General features: G+C 43.1%; 1 protein-coding gene across 15 annotated transcripts in view; it reads right to left on the reverse strand.

Moving 5' to 3' along the window:
- Positions 1–24,518, reverse strand: part of Scaf4 (SR-related CTD associated factor 4) — a 62,994-nt gene extending 38,476 nt beyond the window's left edge. For 2 of the 15 annotated variants that reach the window (XM_076549161.1, XM_076549162.1), the window contains exons 1-3: positions 23,945–24,122; positions 1,563–1,646; positions 534–578 (exon numbers count right to left, since the gene is read on the reverse strand). In XM_076549161.1, coding sequence (XP_076405276.1) covers positions 534–578; positions 1,563–1,646; positions 23,945–23,974 — 159 coding nt within the window. In that variant the 5' untranslated portion in view covers positions 23,975–24,122. Of the gene's footprint in view, positions 1–533; positions 579–1,562; positions 1,647–23,944 lie in introns of all 15 variants that reach the window. The other 13 variants (XM_076549164.1, XM_076549165.1, XM_076549160.1 and 10 more) reach the window with 13 other exon arrangements.
- Between the last annotated feature and the right edge of the window lie 451 nt (positions 24,519–24,969).

Consider the following 24,969-nt stretch of genomic DNA (forward strand, 5'->3'; position numbering starts at 1 on the left):
CAATGAAAAGTTACCTTGTAAAACTTCCGTGTTTAAAAAACTCAGTAACTTTTTTCTTTCGAGACGGTTTCTCTGTAGGTTCGGAGCCTGTTCTGAATCTCACGCTGTCGACCAGGCTGGCCTCGAACTCACAGAGATCCGCCTGGCTCTGCCTCCCCAGTGCTGGGATTAAAGGTGTGCGCCACCACCGCCCAGGTCAGTAACTGATTTTTAAAACCATTTATTTTTTGTGTAAGAGTGTTCTGTCTGCATGTCTGTATGTGTACCATGTGCATGTCTGGTATCCAAAGAGGCCAAAAGAATGCCTAGGATTCCCTGAAACTGGAGTTTCGGAAGAGTGTGAGCACCACGTGGGTGTTAGGGAGTGAACCTAGGTCTTCTGGAAGAGCTGTCAGTGTTCTTACCTTGTTGAGCAATGGCTCCAACCTCAGAAACTACTTTTTTCTAGAGCGTTTTTAGAAGCATAGATCCAATTCCAGTTCACACACGTAAATACATAGCATAAGTAAACACGGTCATAATGAAACAGTTACCTTTTTGATGAACTTCTCTACAATCTGAACAACATGCTTATAGAGCTGAAAAAGAACAGAAGGTTACAGCCAGTTTATACATTTCTACACTCCTTACAATCAGTGAAAGCACTCAAAGCCTTGACATTTTTAGCCGGCAATTAACTCAAAGAGCAGTCAGAAACAGTTCATAATCAACAAATGCAAAGAAATCTTGAGAAAGGGATTAATCAAAACAAAAACTGCACACTCCTTTCCAAGGAGAATGTGCTTCCTTAACCAACCTTCATGAAACAAGGTATCAGGCTATCATGACATGGTAGAGCCAAACGAAGTCACACCATTCCTAAACTGTGCCATTACCTACAATGTGATCCTGGGTAACACAGCCGAGTTCCCCAAGCCCAAGTTTGGACTTTTTGTTCTCATAAGAAGACAATATCTCAGCCGGGCGGTGGTGGCGCACGCCTTTAATCCCAGCACTCGGGAGGCAGAGGCAGGCGGATCTTTGTGAGTTCGAGGCCAGCCTGGGCTACCAAGTGAGTTCCAGGAAAGGCGCAAAGCTACACAGAGAAACCCTGTCTCGAAAAAAACAACCAACCAAAAAAAAAAAAAAAGAAGACAATATCTCACAGCTGGTTTATAAGGATTGAAATAGTATTGTCACAAACCTTCAGCAAAACTTAATTCACAAGGTAAATTCTGATGTTAGTAATATTTTAAATAGCCAGGCCTGTAAGTTCGAGGCCAGCCTGGTCTACAGAGATCCAGGACAGGCACCAAAATTACATGGAGAACCCTGCCTCAAAAAAAACAAAAAACAAACAAACAAAAAAAACCCACAAAATACCAAAAAACAATAAATAAATAAATAAAATTTTAGATGATTCAAAAGCAGAGCTGGCAAGATGCTGAGTGGGTTAGGGTGTTTCTTACAGAAGCCTGGCCATCTGAACTGGATCCACAGAACCCACATCAAGGTGAAGACGAGAACTGACTCCACATGGCACACCCCTCACCCATCAATAATAGTTAAAGATTTATTCTTACCTTAATAGCTTTGATAGCAGCTTTAGTAATCAGAATCATCTTGGCTCTAGAGATGGGAGGTTTCATATCCATAAGTGAAAAAAGCTTAAGAAAACAAAACAAAACAAGAAATAAAGGTAAATTCAGGGGTCAATTCTCCTTGTTTTACAAAGATATTTATGTCCATTGGCCAAGAGAACAACAAATCTTTATAACTAAATTTGTCAATTTGGCTACATATCCAACATCAACTTTTCTATACACCTATATCATCACGTAGAAAAATCAATTGAGAGGATCACATCAAAAAGAAAAAAGTATGAATACAGAGGCAAAAACATTTAAAAAGTTACAAAATCAGTCTTTCACAAAACTAAAAACCGTGAGGAGAAACGACACAGCTCCTCCTGGATGGACTGTGGCGATAGTGTGATTTTATCAATGTTTAATTTCAGTTCCAAATCTTACTGAGGCTTTGAAGGACTTTCAATAACCTTAAGGTCATTTAGATAAATATGTAATAAAGTCAAGCAACAGATTTAAAATGCCATTATGAAGAAAGATCCAAATATCTGTGATGCTAATGTTCAAAATTTCTTCATTTAAAACCTAGCCCACAACTCACAGTCAGACCTAAGTTTAATGAATCTTTACAGCAAGCAATCAGGTAATCTCTTGATGCCAAAACACGCAATATTCTTTCCCTCAAAAATAAGTCCAACTAAGATAATAATCAGAGTCCGAGAAGGTTATAAATATAAAATCCTGAAATTAAGCACTGAGGAGATTAGGGCTGGATGTGACAGTGAACCTTTAATCTCCCTGGTACTTGGGAGGCAGAGGCAGACAGATCTCTCTGAGCTCCAGGTCAGCCAGTGATACGGAGGGTCCCTGTCCCTGGGGAGATGGTTCGGCAGCACAAGGGCAGAAGGTGCTGTATGGTGGCTTGTCCTTGTAACCTCAGTCTGGAAAAAGCTGGGCAGACCAGCGGTGCATGACACTTGAGGTTGTTCTCTACATGCACGCACGCACGCACGCACGCACGCACGCACGCACGCTCACTCGCTCATGCATGCACAATGCACTCAACTTTTAGGCAACACTCACCTGAAGAACTCTAGCAACTGTCAAGCACATTTCAGGGGTTTCTGAGCCATCTCCATTTCCTCCCAGCTAACTAATATCTCTCAAGTGTACCATACTGACTAGATAATACAGCATGTCTAAGAAACGAGTCTCTTCCTAGGGAAAGCAGCCCTACCTGGCAGCATAGCCTAAAAAGTTACAATTTCATAGCTCTTTAAAACTAGGGACTGTGTGCATCTACACATACAAAAGGCATGGGATGGGGGGTGCAACAATGTAGGAACCACATACTCTAAGCAGAAAAAGCTCAAAATTGTCTATAAATGTTAAGAAAATTGGAGAAACTACTTAAGGTATTATAAACAAATTCATTTTCTGAGGAGATTCTAAAAGACACCAATTCTTTATTATTTCCCAAGCAGTAAGAGGCACATTGCTCTTAGAGGAGATCTGAGTTTGGTTCCCAGCACCCAGGGTGGGTGGCTCACCAGTCTATAACTCTAGTTCCAGGAGATCTAATCCCCTCTTCTGGCCTCCGTGGGCACCTACATTCATGTGCGCATACAAATAAATTCATATATTCTCTCTCTCTCTCTCTCTCTCTCTCTCTCTCTCTCTCTCTCTCTCTCTCTCTCTCTCTCTCCCTCCCTCCCTCCCTCCCTCCCTCCCTCCCTCCCCCCCCTTAAAAAGGTTCACCTTGAGAAAAACATTAATGGAAAAGTAGAAAGGACATAGTAATGGGTAAAGCTATGCAAATCAGTGAACTAAGACAAATTTAACTATTTCAACTTAAAAACCCTAAAACTGATTCATAAACATACAGCACACGTTTACTATTCTTTCCACTCTGTACCTTAAAACATGAATCTCAAGAGCAGATTTTTCTAATGCCTCAGATTGCACATATTAAGTCATGTCAACAGTAAGCAAGTCACTGTTTTTTTAAAGTCCAATGAGCATACAAGACTACCACTGCTTCTAAGCAAAAACAAACCGTCACAGTCATTCTAAAAATTAAAGCACAATCATATAGCAACAGTCAATATTCGGGCAAAAGAGTAACAAGAGGCGCATAAAGAAGAAAGGAGTTGCTTCCACAACTTGCATGCATAAGGTAGCAGCATGACCTCATCGCCTCTCAGATGTTTTCATGTCACTCTTAGAAAGGTTCTCGTTTTACATGACACCCAAGAAATCAATCTGAACTAAAAAATGTCAAATCTAGTCTATTCCAAAGTTGACACTTCTGAATGGTGTATCCAATGCTGCTTACAGTTTACGCACAGTACCGACCACGATAGGGAATTTAAGAAGCAAAAAACGCCAGCCAGGCATATTCTCCTCTCTGAATGTTGCATTCACCAGCAATGAAACAGAATGTGGGCTGTGCACTAAACAGCCAGCAGACATGCAAATGGATCTTTAACACACAAACAGGTCCATGTTTGAAACAGAAATATCTTCCAGGAAGAAAGCTGAGGAGTTTGTGCTAAAAGGAAACCTAGGGTCTACTGAAAGGTGGGAATAAAAAAGTACAACACAGCAGAGAAAAGAGCTTAGACAAGAGCATCAGAGCAAAGTGAAATCCTGTAACGCAAAAATGCACCTGGCACTTTCAAATACTCGAAGGCTAAAAGCACAAACCAAACCTTGCTCTTTCATTTAGGAAATTATGAGGGTGTAAGACATGAAGGTTTTGTCTATTAGTGTATTTGTGTGTGACATGAATACAGGTGTGAGCATATCACGGTACACGTGGAGGGGGCAGAGGACAACTCTAGGTAGCCAGTTTTCTCTTTCCACTGTGGATTCCAGGGACAGACCCAGGTCCTCCAACCGCCTGTAAATAGCCCTTGTCCACTGAGCCACCTTGTAGACCCCAGGCATGAGTTTTTCAGTGGTTAGGATTGCATACAAGCAGAAATGCACTAGGGAGCTAATTTTTCACTCAAAAGTTCAACAAACATCACATTCAGCATAGAGGCAGCAGGACCATCTTCAAAACTCTAGAGACAAGGTATCACTGTGTACCCCTGGCTCTCCTGGATTCAAGAAGTAGACTTGCCTGCCTCTGCCTCTCAGTGCTGGGATTCAAGTGTGTGCACCACACCTAGCCTACGCTTCAGAACTTTACAGACGACCTTACCTGTTAAGCATCGTTAGGTTCCCAGTTTCTTTTTAGAAGACCCTGACTCTCCTTCACCAACTATTTTTAAGTCTTAGAGGTGTGAATTTGTATTTGATGTAATTAGAGATTTAAAAATTGAAAGTTGATAGTTACCAGTCTCTTACTGACTTCAAACTCACCACATCTCTATCTTTTTACAAGTCACAGTGGTTCCTTGCTATCTAGCTCACTAGCTTCATTAGGTGTAAACCCACTCCCGTGGAAACACTGTCCTGGTAACCATGTGCTCCAACACTCATCACTGGGACACAAGTACTAAGAGCCTGTCAGGGAGACACGAGTCCATGTCACAGATGAGCATGTTAAGGTTCAAGAATCGGTCCCAGCCGCTATGCTAACATCCTAGCCCTAAGTTACTACAATACAAAGGTGTGTGTTTGAGTGAGTGTGCACATGCACACGCATGGGTGTGGAAGGCAGAGGTCAACCTGAGCTTCCTTGCTTAGGAGCCATCCACCCTTAAAAAAAGGGGCCTCTCATTGGTCTGGGTTCACTAATTAAACTAAACTAGACTGGTTGGAGAGCAAACCCCACAGGTCTATTTCCTCAGTTTCTGGGATTACAATCACATGCTACGAGGAAGTAGGCAGGGCCTGGCTGGAGGAAGACCACCACTGGGCAGCCTTTGGAATTTGCACCTGATGTTACCCCCTTGCTCCACTGTGAAGTAACATGTCTCAGCTGCTACAAACGGCTTCCTGCCTTTGCTGCCTCTGTGGACTTAATAAAATCCTCTAAAATCTGAGCCCAGACAAGTCTTTCTTCCTTTCATTTGTCAAGTACTCTGTCACAGTGACAAGAAAACAAGCCAATCTAGAGGGGCTGGAATGCTGCTCAATGTTAGGGCATTTGGTTCACATGTACAAGGCCCTAGGTTAGATTCCTACACTAAAAAAGAAAGAAAAACAAAACCCAGAAACCTACCCACATTCAGGTGATCAGAATAGAAGGCTATTCAGAACTGTGCTTAATGTCACAAGATGGATGACCAAACACTGGTTTTGAGATCTCAATTGTGTCTTTGAGCATAGAAGAACTATCAGTAGGCAGGCTCTGTTCTGTACGGTGAGAGTCTACTTTGTAAACACTCATGCAAGCACGTCCAGGCAAGACAAGGCCCCCACAGCAACTGCTTCTGAATTTGATCCCAGGTCTTTAAAAACAACACTGTATTACTGTCTTACAAATTATTAATTCATCTCTCAAATGGACTTATCTGAAATAGTCCTTAATAGTTTTCTGTTCCTGGTATCTATGGCTACCCTTCCTCACGTGTACCAACCCCAATTCTGTTTTAATTAAAATCAATTATGTTAAGCCCAACACAAAAGTTCATGACACCTGATACTTGAGGAGTTATGGCAGAGGTTACAAGTTCACTGCCGGCCTGGACAATTTATAGGATCTTGTCTCTATTTACAACAGTTAATCTCATCTAAAGTATACAGCTTACTACTTAGTCCTTCTCCTCAAGAGTCAAGCTGCAATTTAATAATCATAAAAAAATTTGTCAAGGTCACCAGTATTGCCTGAGGAATCTCTCAGATTTATAAAGGCCAGCTTTGTGGCAATAAATGACTTTGATTACAGCTACTGAGTTTTCATAATTTGTTATTCTTGGTCAGAACACAAACCCAATAATCAACTAACTGCCCACGAAGTTTGGCTCTGCCACTGGCTAATGCTGAGAATGCAAACCATGCCAGACTCTACTTACCTAAGAAAGTTAAGTGTGGAGTACAAATATCAAAGCATTGATGCAGCACCTGGCGGAGAGTAGGTGCTCAAGAGGTCAGCTTGTTTCCAGGTACACCCTGGAAACAGTTCAAAGCAGTGCTTTCCAAACTAGAGGCTGAAGTCACAACTAAGAGACTTTTAATTTACCTGTCCTGTGGCACTGGCTCCCCACTAATGTCCCTTATAGAAAATGGCATAGAATCTGCATATTCTCTGGCATAATTTCAATCATCTCTAGACTACTTATCTAATACATAGCAAGTACTATGTAAAAATAAGTGTTATGATGTACTACTTAGGGAATAATGACAAGAAAAAAAAGCCTGTATTACAAATGAGGTAAGAGATCAATAATTGTTAGGCACGTGCCGGACGGACAGGAGATTCTGAACCAATGGGCAGCCTGAGCAGGGTGTGTCTGTACATCATCACTCACAAGATTCCAAGTACTGCTTATACACTGCAAATTGAAGCCTTACCCTTTGGAACTTTCTACAGTTTTTAACCATAATATTTTTAAGGCAAGACTAGTTGACTTGGAGGGTAGGACTGGGTCAACTATACTGTTTCACATTCAAGTTTTGTTTGTGGGCACTTAACACATAAGTACCTGAATTTAAGTGTAAATTATAAGTCTTCCTGTGGATTGTGGTTAGAAAATAGGAAAGCACTGATTGGGGGGAGGGGGTGTCATTTTAGAAATGAGAAAAATAAAGCCTGAACAGCTAAAATGGAGGGGGAGAAAGGAAACTCAAGACTGGTTATTTCTAACCATCATCCAATCTCAGCCAAAAAACCTCAAGGGAGAGACAGAGTCCATCAGGAAGCAGTGTGAGGGCGGAGCCATGAGCTCCTCACCCTCAGAAACAGCCCATCTCAAAAGCCCAAGGATGAGGAGTGGCTCTTTTTTCTAACACCCATTTGCACTAACCAGCCCGAGTGAGCTCTGTGATCTATCAGTAGGACAACTTTTAAGAAAATCTCCCGTGACACTGTCCTTTCATGCTTGCCGGAGATACAAAGTACTTCAAGCACAAAGAGCCTCTCTTTGTCATTATCCCTTCCTCCAGTAAACATGCCTAGTACACGGAACATGATGATTTAGACTGTGGTTCTTTTGGAATTCATTCACTTTTTGGGAATCAGACAAAATGGCATTTTACTAACTACACAAACCTGGGCAAATGTCTCAATTTTGTGTAATTGCAAGAAATACTACACACTAGACAATTTTAAAAGGTGTGCTGGGCAACTACATTCTCAGCCCACTATGCAATTTCTAAAGAATGTTTACTTATTTTTTTTTAAGCAGGGTCTCTCTCAAACTGAAGACAATTCTCATGTTGCAGTCTCCCACATGCCGCAGGCAATTCCTTCCAGTTCCAGAAGCTGGTCAGTCCAAGGTATCCCCTCTTTGGTGAAAGCATTTGTCACCATGGCATCTCATGGCAAAGGACAGATGGTAAGAGAGTGCAGGAGAGAAGAGAGCAAGGGACCAAGCTTACTTCTTTTTGTTGTTGTTGATTCTTCGAGATAGGGTTTCTCTGTGTTACCAGTCTTAGCTGTCCTGGAACTCACTTTGTAGACAAGGCCCAAGCTCGCTTCTTTTTTTTTTTTTTTGGTTTTTTTCGAGACAGGGTTTCTCTGTGTAGCTTTGCGCCTTTCCTGGAGCTCACTTGGTAGCCCAGGCTGGCCTCGAACTCACAGAGATCCGCCTGCCTCTGCCTCCCAAGTGCTGGGATTAAAGGCGTGCGCCACCACACCCGGCTTTTTTTTTTTTTTTAAAAAAAACCATTTATTTATTATGTATACATTGTTCTGCCTGCATGTCAGAAGAAGGCACCAGATCTCATTATAGATGGTTATGAGCCACCATGTAGTTGCTGGGAATTGAACTCAGGACCTCTGGAGAAGAAGTCAGTGCTCTTAACCTCTGCGCCATCTCCCCAGTCCTCCAAGCTCGCTTCTTAATAACCTGCTTTCACGATGACGGCATAAGTTTCCTGGTAACCCAACCATCTCTGATTGGGTCTCATCTCCTAACACACTTGCACAAACAGCATGAACATAATTCCATACACAAACTTAATCCTTCACACATGTCATTCTAGCTAACCATTCCAAACCACAAGATTTTTTTTTAATTTGAAAAAAGCATGTTAATAGTTATCTTGTTTCATAAGGTTGTTAAAATTAAATAAGGCAACGTACATATATCTCAAGCCTAGTATCTGGCATATAAGCACTCAGTAAATGAGCAATATAATGCCCTGAGAATCTTGGTTGTTTTTTTAAATAAAGATTTATTATGTATACAGTGTTCTTCTCGCCAGAAGAGGGCACCAGATCTCATTACAGATGGTTGTGAGCCATCACGTGGTTGCTCAGAATTAAACTGGGGACCTCTGGAAGAACAAGTTATCTTAACCGCTGAGCCATCTCTCCAGTCTGTGTACTTACATGTGACTGTGTGTGTGTGTGTGTGACTGTGTGTGTGTGTGACTGTGTGTGTGTGTGTGTGTGTGTGTGTGTGTGTGTGTGTGTGTGTGTGTGTGTAGCACAAAGGTCATAGAATACTGTTGTCACTCTACCTTATTCCCCTGAAACAGGATCCCTCAGTGAAGTTTGGCATCCAGCGATGCTCCTGTCTCCATTCACCACAGCAACAGCATTACTAGCATGCTCATACAACCCCACCAGTTTTTTACATGGTCCTCAAGCTTGTACAGCTAAGTGCTTTTATTTTTATACTGATGTGGTGCTGCACAAATGCTACACTAGGAGAAAGCTTTCTGGTGAAAAACCAGGAGTACCAAAACCTTAGTAACTCCCAGTCAGTCAGTACCAATGGTTCCACCAGCATTGCTTGTACTAACCCACAATTCAGCCCAAGGGGGTCCCTCACAAGACAAAATATTTGAAGTGGACCACCATGCCTTCCCCTTACCTTAACTACAATAATGCCAAATGATATGATTCTGAGATCTAACTCTCCCAGCTTATTTAAGGGTGACACCCTAAAATTCCAGAGTTCAGATGTATTCCCAAATTAACATACCTTTAAGAGTGAATTGGCTTGACTGCTTTTCTACTGATGCAATAAGTTTACAATGTACCCTACAAAGGCCTGAAGCAGCACACCTTGTATTCTGAAGAGCAGACTTTCATTAGTCAACATCAACACGGTAGAAGGGCCGCACTCCTGGGGACTCTGGAGCAGAATCCATTTCTTGCTATTTCAGCTCTGCTGGCTGACCACATGCCTATGGTACATGGCCTCTCCCTCTCTGACCTCTGCTTGCCTTGTCTTCCTTCTGTCTGCTGCCATTCTTGGATAAGGACCCTTAGTGATTATACAGGGTCTTCTCAGATAATCCAGGATAATCACTCCACATGGAGACAATTAAACCCCCAATTTTTTGGTACATAAGATAACAGTCTCAGGTTTAAGGAATCACACTGTTGATAACCATGCAAGAGAGGTGTAAACAGTGCTCATTCACTCTATTATCATCTGTGATCAACTTCAACTCTGTTTTTCACCGACACCTCTAACAAAACTCCATCTTCACGGTGATAGGCTGGATTTTTATTAGTATTTCCAATCTATTTAGGTAGTTTGGAAATCACTTTACTTAAACCAACTTTCATTTCACTTTATACACTTACTTTGGATGCCTTAAACTAAATCATTCAGTGGTTTTGAATTAAAAAGGGGGGGGCTTATTTCTAGGATGAACTCAACTGATAGTCCTAATGCTATTTATTAAAACAACTTGATATTCTCATCTAACCTCTATTTTTCTAACTGATTCAGATGAAGTCACAGCCAACATCTTTCTGAAAAAATTCTTAAGTAGTCTCCACTTGACAAAACAATTTTTTCTCTGTTATAAATGGTTAGTGAAAATGTTCTGACTGTTGGCAACTAGCAATGGCTAGATATTCATAAGAGAAACAGAACTGGAAAAAATAAAAATGAACTGGTATAGACTCTATAAATTCTACTCTTGAAATTAAACTATTAAGGAAATGAAAATAATTAAGAAATCACATAGCAGTCTTAATTTTTAAAATATTTATATGTTAGGAGTATCATTTGTACGTATCATGTGTGTCCTAAAACCAGAGTTATGAAAAACTGTGAACAACCACGTGGGTGATGTGACTCTAACCCAGGACCTTGGAAAGAATAAATGCTCTTAACCACTGAACCACCTCTCCAGCCCATCTTAATTTTTAAAAGAAAATGTGCTGGGTGGTGGTGACACACGCCTCTAATCCCAGCACTGGGAGACAGAGCCAGGCGGATCTCTGTGAGTTCAAGGCCAGCCTGGGCTCGAGATTCAGGACAGGCAACAAAGCTACAGAGAAAAAAAAGAAAGGTATGTACAGTACATGTTTATGTATGTGTGTGTACGCCACTGAGGCCAGAGGTCAAAGTCAAATGTCCTCTCCTGCCTGTTTGGAACAGGCTCTCACTGAATGTGGAGGGCATCAACTGTCCGGAGCAGCTGACCAGGACTTCTCTACCCTCCCAGCACTGGTTTCCAGGATGTGCTGCCACAGCAAGCACTTTAAGCACTGGGCCATCTCCCCAGCACCTTAAATATTTCTTAATTCTTAAATTCCTTAAGTACTTTTTCCTTTCTGAAAAGTTTCTTTCAAGAGGCCCAACCTTTCTTTCCCTTAAACCTGAAAATTTTGTTTTTCTCAAATTTATTTGAAATGGATTTTAAGTATACCTACCATTCTTTCCTTTGCTATTATATAAACTTCAAGATGGCAAAGCACTTTCCCCCTCAAGTCCTGTTATTTCTATTTAAGTACTAAGTTTAAAGAAAGCAAACAAAAGCTCCACCCCAAACCACCACCATCCAGGCAAGCGTCACGGAGGACTGTTGGATCCCCAGAACCCACGTGGAGGAGAACTCACTCCTGGAAAGCGCCCTTTAAGCCCCACCTGTGCACATGGTCCATACAAGGAAGGGGAGAAGGCTTGCGACAGTCATAGAAACAGCCAGTGACAGTGCTGGTCTTCCGGTGAGACACGGGATCCAAGGCATCATTTACCCTCTTCCACCTCTTGTACATTTGATTGTGTCTATCAGATCATTAGTTTATACCAAATCAAAAGCTAAAGCCAACACAACTGTCATGTTTAATAATGTAAACATAAAATGACACATACATTTCTTTTTTTTTTTTTTTTTGGTTTTTCGAGACAGGGTTTCTCTGTGTAGCTTTGCGCCTTTCCTGGAGCTCACTTGGTAGCCCAGGCTGGCCTCGAACTCACAGAGATCCGCCTGGCTCTGCCTCCCGAGTGCTGGGATTAAAGGCGTGCGCCACCACCGCCCGGCAACACATACATTTCTTAACAAAAGATAACAATCATTTCTGGAAAAAAAATGCTTATCCAGCTAACTATAGCCCAAAGACAACTTCCTGAAACTTCCTGCTAAGACTATTAGGTGAAGGGTAGTGTAGAGTACCTCTGAGACAGCATTTCATCTTAGGGCTTAAGTATGTCCTTCACCAATGCTATGTTTGAGAAAGTGCTCTTCCTAATGCTGGGGAACCAGAGACTGGGGAAGGCAAGCACAGTAAGACATGCTGTTCTGGGTGAAAGACAATCCTGTACAGAGCTATCAAGAGCAGGTACAGACAGCAAGCGAGGCCCTGTGAGATGGCTCCCCAGTGCCTGCTGCTAAGCCTGGAACTTAGGTCTGACACCCTAGACTCAAGGGTCCTGCAGGGACGTCCTCTGGCCTCCACATGTGCAGTGGTAATGCCCCTTCTCTCCATAAATACAACTCAAAAAATCCAAGAGACAGTGAAATTGAAATACTACAATGAACTCAATTAACAAAGAAAATATCAATAAATAGTAAACCAATGAGCAACTTTACCAAGCAAAACTCAAAGTCTAAATTAAAATGAACTACACTTCTTCATATATCCACGGTGCTGAGTCCAGCATAAAGCCAAAAGCTGGTGAGACAGAGCTGATGCATTTCAACTCCTCAGAGAAATGGAAGTTATAATAGCAAGAACTAAACAACAAACCAAAACCTTCTACCCTAAGGCAATAATGGGATGCTCTCAAAATCCTCACAATTACTATCCAGAAAAATAAATAAACAATTTCCTGGTACATGGGGAAACAGTGAGACCATGTCTTCAAACAGAAAAAATCCCAATGTAAGCAGAAGGGAAAGAAATACTAAAACACTTTACTTAAAATGAACAGGTATAGCATTTAGTGCTATTATTTTATTTCCCTTCTCTCTTTTTGAGACAAGGTTTCGCTTTGAAGAGAGTCTCAGGAGTTCTGCCTGCTTCAGCCTGAGTGCTGGAGTTAGATATGTGCCATCATGTCTGTTCTCAAATTATTATAAATGTAATTAAATAAGAAAAAGCCAACTGTAAGCTGAGTGTGGTGGTGCACACCTTTAATCCCAGCAGAGGCAGGCTGATCTCTGTGAATTCAAGGCCAGCCTAGTCTACAAATAAAGAGTTCCAGGACAAATAGGGCTATGTACAGAGACCCTGCCTTGAAAAACTAAAATCAATCAATCAATCAAAGGCCAACTATAGAGAGTCATTAGTATCGGGTATGACTTGTCCATGGAATAAACTTTATTTGATTGAAGTTAACAGTCTATATTGCTTGCAAATTTTGGAAGGTAGTAGTGCCGGGATACTGAACTTAGTATATATCGCCAGCTATACTTGAAAAATCTTTAATAAAACATTTAAATTACAAAAAAAGTTCCTCTTGAATTTTCACCAGGGCTTTGTAGATATAAAATAGCATATTTTTTTATTGACATCTGCCCATTAAAGGAAGGATTCTTTTGATTACTAATAACTTATTTTCACATCAATTCTATTTTCTGGTGTCAAATCCTTTGAAGCCTAAATGTTTAAACCAAACCTTTCCCAATTGCTTAGAACAAGGTATGTAGACAAGCCTATCATAAACAGAAAAACAGTTAAACTACAAAAAGGGTAAGTGTTTAAACTGCTCCTTCATAGTTTCCATGAGCCATAATGTCCTGAGTTCTTCTCTTCCTCCCTTCTCTCTATTCTTGGCACTGGGGACCACGCTGGGTCTCCACGTTTGTCAAGTGCTCTCACGAGGGATGCCCCCCAACCCAAGCTCCTCAGCGTGCTATAAACAGCACATTTCCCCACCTACTTCTTCATAAAGCCTACTCCTCAGATTTCTCCAAGTTTCAAACCGGGTACTTTTACAAGCAAAGTTACACATAATATTCTTAAATTCAAGTGTCAAGAAACTCTCTTCCCTAAATTTCTTTCCACTTATCACATTTTCCCACAAATGCATTACATTTTCTAATTCCAGACCTTAGAGAAACATTTTACAAAAAAACCTCATGTAAATGTAACAATTAGCTAATATTAAAAACCATTTTAGCCTAACTACATGTATTTCCATTTAGCCTAACATTATAGTAATATAACAAGCAATGTTCCATTTGCTTTATTCCTACTCTCTAAATCATTACCAACTCAAAATCCCGTTACTTACTGCTGAAAGAAGAAATTTTCAAAGTAATTTCTGATGATTTGTCCTAAACTATTCCCCAACTTAGGCTTCATTTTGGAGAACCTACCCTACAATTTCCAAAATTCTATCCCGCATTCAGTTTTTTCACTTCAGAACCAACGGCCACTTCCCTCACCAGGGTCTTTTAAGCATTCAGCTCCAGTTTCCAATACCAGGCCTTTTCCATTCCTTACCTCCATTTTGATTCACGGAACTGCAACCAACCCCAAACTCCTTTTCACTTGCTCAAGAAATGGGCCAGAAGGTGCTTCTAGTATGTATGGGGCTGGCAGGTTGGTTAAGTGGGTAAAGGTGTTCTGGCCTCCACATGAACACTGTGGTACCTGTGCACACCCACCACACAGAGTAATAATTTCTCAGAATATCCATGTTTTAGCCATTGCTCTACTTCACTAACACGTAGCCATGTTTCAAGATCAGTTTTATTAGCTTCACTAGTGAACTCAAATTAGTATCTTAATGAAATTACCTACGAAGAAATATTTTCATAAAATAAATATTTCCTCCTAGACTTCAATAGAGAAAAGAAAAAACTTGGTTCAAGGATATAAAAGCATTTTATTGGAAGAAAGTAAAATTTTAAGTTTTTTTTTTTTAAGCATTCAGACAGATATATAACACTGGCTATAGCACCTGGCTGTTATTTAAGGAGCAAACACTCCTGTTTTCCTTGAATTGTCTCCTCCGGTAACTTCTTATAATTGTCAAAAAAAAAAAAAAAAGACACCTTTTGAACAAACTTTAGATTCAGAATCAACAAATAATTTACAAAGCCCTGTGGTCAGCTAACTGATACTGTTTTCAACCTAACAGAAAACCAGATCAAGCAAGAAAACAGTGAAATGGAATGTTATAATGTTATACTTTTGAGTTTTTAAAGTTTTCAAATATAATTTATAGACTAAAACTGCACTCTAAAAACGTACAATCCACTGGTGTTTAGCATACTGGACAACTAACTGAGGGCCCTTCTACAAATCTCGACAGCCGCAACGGTGGTGCACTCCTGGTTCCCCAGCACGCACTTCAGGGCAGAGCCGGTATTGCTGCAAGCTCAGAAACAGTCTAGGCCACAGTGTTACATGCCAGCCAGAACTGCAAAGAGCCTGTCTCAGGAAAGGGGAAAAAGATGTGTGCACATCAACAAACTCCCACAGCGTAGCTATCCTTTCTAAAGTGGACTCACTACTACTTGGCAACTCCTAGGAATCAGGTGACATACACACACCTTTTAAAAAGTGTGTGGGATGGCCTGAAGAGATGGCTCAGCAGTTCAGAGCACTGGCTGTTCTTGCAGAGGACCCAAGTTCAATTCTCAGTGCCCACAAGGTGGCTCCCGCTGTCTGTAACTCCAGTCCCAGGGGATCTGACACTTCTTTGGTCTTCCACATATGCTGCAGCACTGCATGCAGCCGGCAATCACCCACACCAACCAACAAATGAAGCACAGTGGGCATATATGTGGAGGTCAGAGGTCAACATTTCATGTCTTCCTCTATTGCCTTCCCCCTTACTTCTGGAGACCGTTGTCCGTGCCTCTCACTGAACCTGGAGCTCACCCGTTCAGCAAGGCAAGCTATCTAGAAAACTTCAGAAATCCTTATGCCCCCATCTCCGCAGTGTTAGGGTTACAGGCATGTACTGCCAAACCCAATTTTTTGTATGGGTCCTGGGATCCACATTCAGGTCCTTATGCTTATTTAGCAAACACTTTACCAAGTCAGCCATCTCTTCAGCCCAGGCACTAATTTTTTAAAGAGTTGTATGGCTAAATGGTAAAGAGCACTTACTGCTCTTGCAGAGGAACCAGGGTCAGTTCCCAGTATGTACATGGCGGCTCACAGCCATCTGTAACTCCAAGTCTAGGAAATTTAACATCCTTTTCAGGCCTCTGCCAGTACTGTGCACATGGTGCACATATATACATGCAGGCAAAATACTTATACATATAAAATAAAATCTACAAAAGCCTTAAAGACATGTTACAGTAATTATATAGCTATACTCTATATAGGTACGATTTTATAATTTTGCTTCAGCTAAAAATGCTGATGAAGAACAAGAAAAAGAAAATAGAAATCTCATGATAAAGCACAGGAAGACACTTGAGGTCTGTCTTTCAGAGGGCAAGGACAGACTACAAAGTTGGTCAATTCCTGCTCTAACACGATAGCATACTTTAGAGAGGGGCAAAGACACCAGTAGAACAGGAAGGGATATACTGGATCAGGTCTAAACACAATAAAGCTTTGCTTGTTCTTTTTCGTGCCATTAAGCACTTGCAATAATAAGTATCAGGAATAAAATACCCCCCCCCACCCTAGTATCTTGTTCATGGAGACTTCTAAGTCTTACAGACTAGTGCAGTGGCTACTGCTGAGATTAACCAATACTTCAATGCCTACAGTAAGAATCCACTGAGTGCAAATTCATCAGCAAATACCCACTTCTCCACCTCAAGCTGCCAGTTCGAATATATGCACTCATGTTCAAAGTAAGAGGATAGAGAATTGAGGTTTCCTTGGGTTCAGTGTCTCTAGTCTTGTGATACACCTGTGTATTTTCATGTACTTGAACAATATATTCAAACTATGCCAGTTTTGTCTCCTCCCGGCCAAGATTATGTTTCTAATATATTTTCAAAGAGCCAGATTTAGCTTTGAACAAATGTATAGTGAGTGAATATGAAGCTTTAAAACTAAAGGCTCATGAACAAAAATTATGCAGAATATCATTACTAAATGACAAACAGTAAGCAGAAATTTATATAGAAGTTTATAGTGGTTAATAAACACAGTAGAAACAGACCTCGGCTTTTGGGGTGAAAATCAATGTGTATGATATGTGGGAGCATAGGTGGAGGCCAGACAACAACTCTTTTCACCTTCACGTAGGCTCTGGGGATTCAACCAGGCGACCAGACACTCAGTGCAAGTCCTTCCACTTGCTCGGCCATCCCAGACGCCAGTCAGGGTCACTTTTTGACTAAGATGACAACTGACACTAAAATCAATGCTGCACACATAAACCATGTTAGAACTATTCAATCTTATTGTCAAGTAGGCTTTTTACAAATTTCTACCAAACAACCAGGACTTCCTGTGTTTCACATACAACTTTGTAATTAAAAGGAACAATTTTTTTCTTTAATTAAGAGTATAGATAAATCTAGTCATTTGTCTACCAAACAAGAATATGTGAAGATTTAAGTTTAGTAGTCACTGACAAAACAAGCTTAAAACTGAAGAGATTAGCATACTGCTAAACTATTATCTATCATTGTGACAATTAACACACCAAGTATTACTACTCCAAAAAGACTTGTTTAGGCACTACCCAATCACTTTCCACTGATACTTACCTGTAACTGGTATGGTTCTATATATGTGTATAAAGTCCAAATTTTATTTCTTTTTCTCTTCGAGACAGGGTTTCTCTGTGTAGCCCTAGTTGTCCTGGAACTCACTTTGTAGACCAGGCTGGTCTCGGACTCAAGATCCACCTGCCTCTGCCTCCCGACCAAGTGCTGGAATTACAGGCGTGCGCCACTACTGCCCAGTCAAATTTCTTCTTTGGCCCTTTTTACCCAATTATCTATTATGTCTGAAAATGATTTTGTGGAAATGGGGAAAAAACTGCACTGAGTGTCAACTATTCTGCCCATCTAGGGTCTGTTCCAGTTGGGATTACTGATCACATGGATTTCTACCATGATAACTCCAATTATCCAAACACAATTGAGAACTTTTGACAGGTTAACTGGATAGCTGTCCACTTTTATTGAGTCTACTCATCCCTGATTAAAACAAAACAAAACAAAACAAAAAAAAAAACACCCTAGTTTCTAATTCTTAACTGCTTCCCTGAGTTTCCCTGGTTTTCAGATTAATTAGTGCTACATGGTAAGGTAAATACACATACCAGTAAGAGCTGTAACTATAAAGCAAGGAATGTAATGTAACAAGCCACACGAATGTTGAACACAGTGAGCACAGTCAGGGCATATAATAAACCGTTATCAAGGTATATTTAAGATTGAGATTTAGATGTGTACAGACCCACAATTTGTTTCTGGCTTTCAACAAACAAAACCACCATTTTGCCATCTTTCTATGATTAGGTATAGATTATCCCCAATTCTGTTTCATCTTTAGAAACCAAACATTTCTATTACTCTTAAATTTATCTCTAAATCAATTTATTACTTATGTAGGTAACTTTTTCTACAGCAAAATACTTGACAAAAATGTTAAAGAGTAACATATTTTTACCAAAACCATTAGAGTTAAGTGCTTTCAGAATGCTCTGAAAAGTACCTTTCCTTCAGTTACTGTATAAAGAGAATGAGAGTTGGGGAGAGAACAAGACTGTAACTAATAGGACCCAAACCCTCCTGGATAACAGCATCCCACAGTCAAGTGCAATAACAAACTGCTAACAGAAGAGCATGTATCCCTTCCATACAACAACAGTTTGAGTCCCCTTTCCACTCAGATCTCTCAGAAAAGAATGATTTAAAAAACAACAACAAAAAATGACCACTGCAGGTTCAAATACAGGAACAGCCTCGTCTGAGATCTAAAATCCACTGACCAATCATGACTGGTGAGGAGAGGCGGGCAGCAAGCTCTCTACTTCCTTCAATTCCCAGGGAAGTGCTCAGCGAAGACTGACGACAGAACATCAGTTCACGACACAGTCGCAGCTGAAACTGTCTCATTTTAAAGAGTATTAAACTATTCCTATCTTCCCTTCACTGCAGAGCAGCACTGCATGCAGTGCTAAAACTCTCAGAAAGCCCTGTTCATGGCCTGAGTTCAAACCCACATTCCTTTTCACCCATTACTCACAAGCACCCAACAGTGCTTTCCAGAGGCTGTTGCTGCATGAAAGGTTTTCCTCCATAATACAGTTTCAGTTTAAATTTCTATACATACAGAAATGGTTTGCTGTGTCCTTAACACTTATGAGGCTAAAGGTGTCAAAACAAAAAGTGAGCACAGCTGTCCGAGTGGACGTGCACAGGAACACATTTGACAAAGTTTATTGCAGTTTATCAGCAAAAATGAATTCTTTGTAGAATGAATTTGTGAGCATGGTTAACAAAATGCACAATAAGCAACGTTATGTACAAACATAGACTCTGTCTTTATTGTTTACAGGTCTCAGATTCCATCATCATTTGAATGTCTTTGCTGGAAGTAATAGCTTGGGTGAAGACAAAGGGACTTTTTAAAATGAAAAATAACTCGTATTTTCATTTACAATTTGTTTCCTTTCTTTCTTTCTTTCTTTCTTTCTTTCTTTCTTTCTTTCTTTCTTTCTTTCTTTCTTTTTCTTTTCTTTCTTTTTTTTTTTTTTTGTTTTTCGAGACAAGGTTTCTCTGTGTAGCTTTGCACCTTTCCTGGATCCCGCTCTGTAGACCAGGCTGGCCTTGAACTCACAAAGATCTGTCTGCATATGCCTCCCAAGTGCTGGGATTAAAGGCATGTGCCACCACTGCCCTGCTAAAAATTGTTTTCTAAGTTATTTTCATACTTTAAAGATCTTAAAACTATAGATAAATGGGAAGGTCAGAATATGTTCTTTTAAACCCTAAGAATATAATTAAAGGATAAAAAATTTTGCACCTTTCCACTTCCCAAGTGTTGAGATCAAAGGTGTGCACCACCATCGCCTGGCTAAAATTTCTGTAACTTTTATTCATTCCACAAACTTCAGCAACATTTTTAAATTTTCACCCTGAGGAAAACCAGATAGCAGAGCACAAAGTACTGGACATAGGGGCCTGCCTCACTCCATCTGTTTCAAGACTTATCGGTGCGTCTTTAAGAGACTAAAGCAGGCAAATCCCAAGTTAACGAGTGCCTGAGTAACTTCACTTTCCTTCTGTACCGTCCTCCATGTCAAGAGAGACTTCCCAACATCATTCTCAATCTGTCCTCTTCCTTTCATTGCCCATCTTCCTTCCCTTACTGCCTTCAACTCACCCTTTCCTAGCCCTTCCCTGAATAGGCTCATTTCTCCTTTAAGTTTACTTCATGTATATTGATTGACACTCTGTCTGTCAGGCACCAGAGGAGGGCATCAGATTCCCTGTTACTGGGCTCTAGTGGGTCCTGGGAACCCAACTAGGGTCCTCCGGAAGAGCAGTCAGCACTCCTAACGAGAGGGATCAATCTCTCCAGCCCTGAAGGCCCTCCTTTTAGCTAATAGAGACTAGGGTCTATGACATACTATCCCAAGTGCCCAATCTCATCTGTCAGAGCCCACCTCTTACCAAGACGAAAATCTTATGGTGTAGCATGCATAAACACACATCCTGCCATTCAGCAGTTCTAGTACACTGTTAGCCTCTCTCCTTTCTCATCACCCACAAAGCTGCTGTTCCCTCTAGTTGCTCAAAACCAAACCAAAGATCACATTTGATCTCTCTCTCTCTCTCTCTCTCTTTTTTTTTTTTTGGAGACAGGGTTTCTCTGTGTAGCTTTGCACCTTTCCTGGAACTTACTTGGTAGCCCAGGCTGACCTTGAACTAACAGAGATCCACCTGCCTCTGCCTCCCGAGTGCTGGAATTAAAGGCACCACCGCCCAGCCCACATTTGATCTCTTATTTCCTTATCCATTCAACCCTAAACTTCAAATTCTATTACCCTTAAAAGGTTCAGTAGCCATAAGTTTTTAATCTATTGGCCACTCCCTTGGTATTCTACACAGCATATCAATTAAGATTCGAGATCTACATTCAAGCCCTGGCTCTGCCATTAGTTTAGAAATGTGCCCTTGGGCGAATTATTATTCTTTGAAAATCAGCTGCTCTGAGGCCAGCCTGGTCTACAAAGCAAGTTCCAGGACACTCAGGGCTATTACACAGAGAAATTAGGAAGGAAGGGAGGGAGGGAGGGAGGAAGAAAAAAAATCGGCCTCTTTCTATATAACTGGAAGTCTGTAGGAATATGTATCTGTTAAACTAGACATATATAAAAAGTGCCTGACAAACCAAATATGCTATAGTAGGTATTTTCTTTCTCTCCCCTGCACCCTGGAAATTTCACCAGCACCCATATGAGAGTGACTCTGTCCCTGTTTTGGCTACTTCTAGATACTACATGCCCGATTGCTTGCCAAAAATATCCACATGACTATTCCACACAACAGCAACTTAACCTATTTCAAAACCAAATACGTTTTCTACTCCACTAAACATACTTTTGAAGACTGACTTGTATTGACAGCACCATCACTATCTTGGCCTACAGAATACAATGTCAAAAGGTGTTTATAGAACTACCAGACACCAAGGTCCATGAATTCCTTTGCCCACATCCTTCCATGCCTCTCCTGAACTCTACCTGCCTCTCCCAGACCACACCACAACAAGCTAAACACAATCTTGCTATTGTACTACTTGCTTAAAGCCTTCAATGTTTCCCCCAGCCTAAAAATGAAATTCAAATACATTACACATGAAACACCAGCCTCCAAACTACCGTGCTCACTTCCCAACAGCTCCCAGAGTCAAACCACTATTCACTTCTCATCCTGCTGCCTCTCCAACTACCGTCTCTTCTCTGAAATCCAAAGTGACACCTCATGGGCACCAAACACACAGAGCTCAAAGGAAAAGGTTTTTTCCCATTGGTTGAAGTTCTAAGAGATAGACCCCTAAGTGACAAAGGTTTTCCCCAGGATTAAGGACACAGCTGAACACCCGAACAGTCAAGTATTTTTATAACAACACTAGATTTGGGCACTCCAATGTTCCAAGGACCTAACGGCAATGTTTCCTGAAGAGGGAGAAATAAGAGAATAAGCACCACAAATCAAGAAGGCACAAGAACATAGGCTTTAATTTGCAATTTAGCAGAAAGAGTTGGCAATGGAAACATACGCCTAACAAATTTAACTTCAAGTTCATAAAGACAAGGAATAAAAGGAAAATGAACATGAGAAAATGCTCACTGTGCCATTTAAAAGGTCAGAATACTATTTCCCCTTCTCAAAGAGTTAAGCATCCCTAAGTTTGGTATTTCAAAGCAATGACTGATTGCAGTATCAGACTATTTCCTTATCCATTCTAAGCTTCAAATTCTATTATCCTTACAATGTTTGGTGGCCTTACAAAGCCTAACTAAGTGGAGAGGTTAATACTGAATATGTTAACAAAGTCCTTGATATCACCTTCCACAATAACTTAAATCAGATTAAATATTCCTGGCCTTCAAAAGTACACTAAAGATCCTCCTTGTCCATTAAGAACACCCAAGTTAGTTTCCATCTTGAGAGGTGTGTGTGCCTGAAATCTTAACGACTGTGACATTTGTGTAAGCTCCATCTATTCAAGAACGCTTTGCCAGGCACCTGCTACGATGGGGGAGGGGCTAGGGAAAAGACCCAAACACGGCCCTCCAAGAGTCAAACATCTCAGGCAATTCTACAAAATCAACGTTGAACTCTGGAAGGAATATCTGGAGCATTATTACCAATTTTCTGGGAGCCCAAATTCTGGAATATTGTTTTCCTATTTTGAAAAATCACCCCTAGTGAACTTTTTCACTTCACTTTCTACTACAGGTACAACTGGCAGCCTGTGAAGACGTGTACTGATCAGCTGAAGTACTGCGGGAAGGGGAAGGGTGGTCTGTACAGCAATAAATAGTCTCAACTGCAGGATGAACTGGAGGGTCCCCTATCATGGCACTCCAAATAGAAAGGGTAGTAACACTCTAATCCTACTGCAAGTTGAGCCACAGAAATCTTATCGTGAGATGGAGCAAGTTCTGACACCACATCAACACATGTCAAACTATGACATCAGATTTCTTCAGTGCTGGTTTATCTTTAATATTTAAAACGGGAAACATAATCCAACTCAATCCACAATAACTTCCAGTCTGTAACTGCGTTTTAAAGCATCAATGGTCGTCTCCTCCTCCCAAATCCATTCAGATAAATAAGATGGTATGGACTTTATGCTCCAAAAGCAGCACCTGGAACGATCAGAGATACAACTAGAGAGCTTTAAGGCGGCAGGCAGCTTTGTTCCCGGTTTGGGGAGGTTTTCACATGTAAATGTTCCTGAGGAAGGGAGCTGAGGATTAACTAAGTACACGGGAGGGAGGGTGCGAGAGAGTGAGCAAGTGGAGACTCTCGCAGTCTTTCTAGCGGACTAAGGCGGGGCAAATACTCTGCTCTCCCATTCAACTTTTTAGGTGTCACGTTGTTAGGAAAAAGGGTACGTTCCACACTCGAAAGGCCAAGGAACCACCTCTCTGTGTTTACGCGTGAGCGTGTCCATCCAGGAGGCAGGAGGAGGGCAGACACCCTCTCTACCTAACTCTCCGCCAACCGGGATCAGAGTCCAGCGGCCGACACGCCGCCGGCCCGAGCAACAGGAGAGCCCAGGCGGCGGCCGCGCCGGCCCCCCGACCCGCGGGAACTCCCGCCCCTAAGTCCGCCCGCCCGCCCGCCGGCCCGCCCGCGCTCCGCTGCAACCCCTGGCGGGATCTCGGGCCCCGCCGAGCCGATAAACGGCCCGGGGAGCACAAGGGCCACGTTGGAGGAGCCGGAGCCGGCGCAGGCCGGAAGGGGGCGAAGGGGGCACGGCGGGGGAGGGGCGACGGGGGTCAGCCTCCCCGGCGGTGGCCGCGACCTCTCCCCGGCTTCAGGCCCGCCGCCCCGGAACCCGGGACAGGAAGCGTCCCCGCCCCGACTCGGTGCCCGAAAAGCCCTCGGGCCCGCGGGGAGAAGCGGCCCGGCTGGCCCCGCGGCAAAGCCCTGCCCCGAGCACCCCTCACCTCCTGGTTGAAGGCGTTGACGGCGTCCATGTTCGCGTTGCGGCGGCGGCGGCGGTGGCGGCGGCTGCTCCGGGCCCGCCGGTCACATAGACCTCGCGCCGCGGCGGAGCAGGGCCGGGAACCGGCAGGGCCTGGGGCGTGGGGTGGGGGTGGGTGGGGTGGGGGTGAGGGAAGAGAAGGAAGACGGGAGGCGAACGAGCGGCGGAGGCGGCCGAGGCCGAGCAGGAAGGGGCTGCGGCCGAGGCGGCGGCGCGGCTGGCCCGGTCGAGCGCAGTCGAGAGGCGGCGGGGCCCCCGGCTCAGTCCCGTGCGCTGGCGGAGGGACGGGCGGCGGCGGCGGCGCGGGGCTCCAACATGTCCGTTTGGCGGTGGCGGCTGCGCTCTGCGTCGCGCTGACACGGCCCCCCGCGCCCTCACGCACTGGCCCGCACTGGCCGGGCCGGCTAGCGGGCGGGCCTCTCTGTCGCTCGCCTCTCCTTCGCCAGCAGGATGGCGGCAGCGACCGGAGTGCACGCCGCGCGGGGCACCCTGGGACAGCTCGGGCCTCCGAGCGCTTCCTGCGCCCGGCCCCGCCCCCCGCGCGCGCTCGGCCCCGCCCCCGCGCCCCGCCCACGCCGCGTGCGACGGGGCTACGCCGGGAGCTTTCCCGCCGCCGCCGCCGCCGGTGGTGGTGGAGCCGCCTGTCTCGAGGGTGCACGGTGCAGACGACGCGGGCTTCCGGGGGTGCGTTGTGCTGCCATCGTGCCCCAGGCAGGACTTCGCCCCCCACTGCCACGGCAAACAAAGCGCGGAGTCGGACGAGCGAGCGAGTGAGCGAGCGCGTGCAGGCGCCTAAGCTCCCTGCTGCGACCTCATTCCCCCCCCCCCCCCTGCAGGCGGACCTGCGCCCGCCCAACTGCATGGGTTACTACGCCTGTGCGCCGGCAAGGACACCCATGCGGACCTGGAGGAAGCCCTGAGCAGCCTCCGAGGACTGGGCTCCCGAACCCTGACGCTAAGGTTCCTAAACCCGGTTGTTTTCGTTCT

This window comes from Peromyscus maniculatus, chromosome 12, assembly GCF_049852395.1.
Source record: "Peromyscus maniculatus bairdii isolate BWxNUB_F1_BW_parent chromosome 12, HU_Pman_BW_mat_3.1, whole genome shotgun sequence".
Classification (NCBI taxonomy): Eukaryota; Metazoa; Chordata; class Mammalia; order Rodentia; family Cricetidae; genus Peromyscus; species Peromyscus maniculatus.